We start from the raw sequence: 4,542 nt of genomic DNA, 5'->3' as shown, positions 1-4,542 counted from the left end.
GGGAGGGGGGGGTGGATGGGGGAGGGGGGGAGGTGATGGGGGAGGGGGGGGGGGTGATGGGGGAGTGATGGGGAGGGGGGGTGATGGGGGATGATGGGGGAGTGATGGGGAGGGGGGGTGATGGGGATGATGGGGGAGGGGGGGTGATGGGGGGGGTATGGGGGGAGGGGGGTATGGGGGAGGGGGGGTGATGGGGGAGGGGGGGTATGGGGGGAGGGGGTGTATGGGGGGAGGGGGGGGGGAGGTGATGGGGGAGGGGGGGTGATGGGGGAGGGGGGGTGATGGGGGAGGGGGGGTATGGGGGGAGGGGGGGTATGGGGGAGGGGGGGGTGATGGGGGAGGGGGGGGTATGGGGGGAGGGAGGGGGGGAGGTGATGGGGGAGGGGGGGTGATGGGGGAGGGGGGGTGATGGGGGGGGTATGGGGGGAGGGGGGGTATGGGGGAGGGGGGGTGATGGGGGAGGGGGGGGTATGGGGGGAGGGGGGGTGGGGAGGTGAAACCCGGGCTGCAGTTTGGCGCCAAATCCTCCGATCGCCATCACCAAGGCGCCGGGGCTGGGGTTTCACTCACCAGCTCCACAGCCTCCCCCCGCCCCCCGTCATTAACACCGGGCTGGCGGGACGGACGCTGCTGACGGTGACGGTACCGGGCCGCGGGTCGGGCCGTAATCCCCACCCCCCCGCACACACACCCCGGGGATGGAGAGGCCACAGGCCCCGGCTTCGCCTGAGGGTAATTCATTCACTCACCGCTTCCTGATCTCCTCGGGCAGGGAGGATGCGGCGGCACTGCCGCTGGTCCGGGCTGGCATTGCGGACGGGCAGGCGGGCGGGTGGAGCGGGCCGGCCGGCGGGTGGAGTTTGTTGGGGGGGGGAGGGGGGGGGAGGGGGCGGCGGTTCCCGGCTCCGGGCGGAAAACAGCGGCGCGAGCGGGCGGGGAGTTTCGCGCGCGATCAGGACTGGTCGACCCGCTGCCAAGTGGGAGGGGGGACGAGTCATAAATCATCATTTTTAAACACACAGGTCAGAATCAGAACATCAATATTCTACCGCCATCCTTTAATAATTAATTTGGCCAATTCAGTTGGTTGCCTTCTGTGTTTCAACAATGAACTTAGCGGGAGATTTCTTTCTAAAACACACGATGGCCACCCCCCTCCTCCTGCATGTTATGGTTCATGCTCACGGTCCAAGTCATTCATCATCAGATTCCCCGAAAAATAACAACGGGGGGGTTGTGTAATTATTTGTTTATGTTTTTATTCCGTCCAGCACTCATGCTGTGAGCAAAATATTTCATCACTTGTGATTTCTTAACAGTAAATTAACTGTCTGATTATGAGTAATCGCAGCGATTCTGGTAAAAGAGGATATTTGCAGGAGGTTGCTTTTCTGGAAGTAGTCCCCCCCTCTTCGCGAAATGGAATCCTCCCAGGCTGTAGCTCCTGAAAAGATGAATGGGAAACAGGGGAGGGAGGGGGGCGTGACTGCTGCTCGTTGTAGTAACTGGGCTGAAATACTCCACACTGTACAACCCTGTGCCTTACTCCATAAACAGCACCACTAGACATAGTTTCAGCAAGAATAAAGCAATATCGGTTCGACTATTGTTTTAAATTTGAGACAATCATTTCAGTAACTTCCTCAGCCGTGATTGAATAAGCCCACGTTCTTTAATGCTCACTGATGTAGCCCCCATTCATTGTAACTTGCTTCCTATAATTTATCGCAAAGGTCACACTTCCCTCACTTCGGTTTATTCTTCAAAATGTATTTTCGTTGCATTGTCAGCTCTTATTTTTGACTGCTTCCTTTGCTATCGTGATTAGATTAGATTCCCTACAGTGTGGAAACAGGCCCTTCGGCCCAACAAGTCCACACCGACCCTCCGAAGAGCAACCCCCCCCCCCCCCCCCCCCCCCCCCCCCAGATTCATTCCCCTACATTTCCCCCTTACTAATGCACCTAACACTACGGGCAATTTAGCATGGCCAGTTCACCTAACCTGCACATCTGTGGACTGTGGGAGGAAACCGGAGCACCCGGAGGAAACCCACGCAGACATGTGGAGAATGAGCAGACTCAACACAGAGAGTTGCCCGAGGCTGGAATCAAACCTGGGACCCTAGTGCTGTGAGGCAGCAGTGCTAACCACTGAGCCACTCCAAAACTGTCATGATATGTAGAGTCATAGAGATGTACAACATGGAAACAGACCCTTCAGTCCAACCCGTCCATGCCGACCAGATATCCCAACCCAATCTAGTCCCACCTGCCAGCAGCCGGCCCATATCCCTCCAAACCCTTCCTATTCATATACCCATCCAAATGCCTCTTAAATGTTGCAATTGTACAGCCTCCACCACATCCTCTGGCAACTCATTCCATACACGTACCACCCAAAAGCGTCTTTAATTTGACAGTGGTCAAGGAGTGAAGTCTTTGAATGCAGAACATGTTATGTTTCACTAAAGTAACCAGAGGTTCGGTGCACTTGCTGTTCCAGAGTTGTCAGCAAGTGGCATGCATAAACCAAAATGGTGGTGGAAGCAGAATCCACGATACCTTCCCAAATGTTTTTAAAACAAATATGTGATAGAAAAGTAAGGGCAGAGGTGACAGCTGTGTGTACCGTCAGGCATAAACAAAATTTGCTGGAGAAACTCATTGACTGGCAGCATCTGTGGAAAGAGAAAGGGTTGGAAAATATTTCTACAGTATCATACCTTTGAAAGAACAGAGGAAGAGTGAGAAAAATACATGATGTGAAGCGAGGTTTGAGAAGATTTGTAGCTCAGGTTGAGGTTCTGGATGTAAGTTTATTTGCTGAGCTAGAAGGTTCATTTTCAGATGTTTTGTCACCATACTGGCTAACATCATCAGTGAGCCTCCAGATGAAGCACTGCTGATGATTCCTGATTTCTATATATGTGTTTGGGTTTTTTTGGTTGGTGATGTAACCAACCCAAAGAACCCAAACATATAAATGGAAAGCAAGGCCCAGTGCAAAAAGGGTTGTTGGTTGTGGTGAAAGAAAAATAGAGATGTAAAATGGGTGTAAATTAAGGGGCAGAGGGAGGAATGGGTCCCCTCCACTGAGAGCAATGTAAACAAAACAGGTGTGATGGGAGTTGTAAGACAAATGGAGGCTGGAAAGCATCCAAGCTGAACACGAGATGTTGTTCCAGAACGTATTTGTATCACAGAACTGAATGTATAATTTGTATAACTTTTACAATTTATATTTCAAAATAGAGATGGGTAGGTATTGGTTACTTATCTGAAGGTGTTTCTTTAAAAAAAATGAAACAAAGCCAAACTCCTTTTGTCCAATAAAATGCTGATGTTTATACTGTTTGATAAACATAGGTCATTTGTTTACAGTTCAGTTCAGAAAACACTAGTGTTGAGTTTAGAAATAAGTTTTGTTCCTTTCCCAGGTGAGGATTCAGAGAATAAGTCATCACAGCAGAAGGATTAAAGTTTTTAAACTGGCAGAATTTGGTTAACAGCTTATTAGAATTAAGAAAGTTTAAGCTCTCTGGTTTGTGAAAAGTTCACATCTGCCGATTTGGACAGGAATAATTGAATTAGCTTCCCAGTCTACAGTCGTTAAACTGTCAGGAGTCAATTCAGAGAACCCTAATAAATTGAGATAGGGGTATAATTTCTGTGAACCTGTCTCTGTAACAAAGTATATTTGGAAACTGGTTGAAATTTTGTTTGGTGTATTTTTAAGTTCATCCCATGTATATATATTCTTTAAAAGTTTTTTGCATTTTGTTCTGTTAAAGAAAATTACAGCCTCTTGATTATGTCTCAATGATTAACAACCACATTAATTAAACAAACTAACAGACATATCTATCAAGCAAAATTTCATTTTTGAATATATTTTGTACAGTATTATTATCATCACCTGTGATCATAATATTTACATATGTTGGAAGGATTGGCAGGTACTTAGCCATGTTATGGATGGATTTTCTTTGGCCATCAAGTACTTGGATGGGACTCAAACTGGAGTTTCTTGCTCAGAGACGGGGCATTCATTACCTGTTACACGACAAGCCCGTTAATTGTAATGACATCCCTCAATTTAAGTCAAGTTGGTGGTCAAAGTGTGGACTTTTGACATTGATTATGGAATTACGTCATGATGCAAGATCAATGGCTTCCCATGTGACTTACAGATATAAAATCGACAAAGATCCTAAAAGAAAATGCACTAACTAAATTAGGTGATAGAGTAGCCATGAACACATCAAATAGAACATCCTCAAAGGACTAAATGGTGTCACCCTGTTCTTGTGTTTGCTGATTCAAGTCTGTACTTAGTGTTCAAGGTTGGCTGTGTTTTCCATAAATGTAATGCTTCAGTGACCTACAAACGCAATGCTGAGAACTAGATTCAGCAGTTAGTACTAGCCCAGCTGTGCTGACAGTAATAATGATTTCTCATTTTACAGAAAATTTGAGGCCATTTCCAAAAGCATTAGACTCAACAGTGGAGAAGACTCACAGGACATACCCTACATATGTA

At 47.9% G+C, this 4,542-nt stretch overlaps 1 protein-coding gene across 1 annotated transcript in view; it reads right to left on the bottom strand.

Annotated features, from left to right (window-relative positions):
- dnmt1 (DNA (cytosine-5-)-methyltransferase 1) overlaps positions 1–902 on the bottom strand; it is a 45,979-nt gene extending 45,077 nt beyond the window's left edge. The window contains exon 1 of the mRNA XM_072564406.1: positions 750–902. Coding sequence (XP_072420507.1) covers positions 750–811 — 62 coding nt within the window. The 5' untranslated portion in view covers positions 812–902. The remainder of the gene's footprint in view (positions 1–749) is intronic.
- Between the last annotated feature and the right edge of the window lie 3,640 nt (positions 903–4,542).

This window comes from Chiloscyllium punctatum, chromosome 46 (genome assembly GCF_047496795.1).
Source record: "Chiloscyllium punctatum isolate Juve2018m chromosome 46, sChiPun1.3, whole genome shotgun sequence".
NCBI classification, from domain to species: Eukaryota; Metazoa; Chordata; class Chondrichthyes; order Orectolobiformes; family Hemiscylliidae; genus Chiloscyllium; species Chiloscyllium punctatum.
The sequence above is the reverse complement of the archived record's forward strand: the minus strand, read 5'-3'. Positions and strand labels throughout refer to the sequence as shown.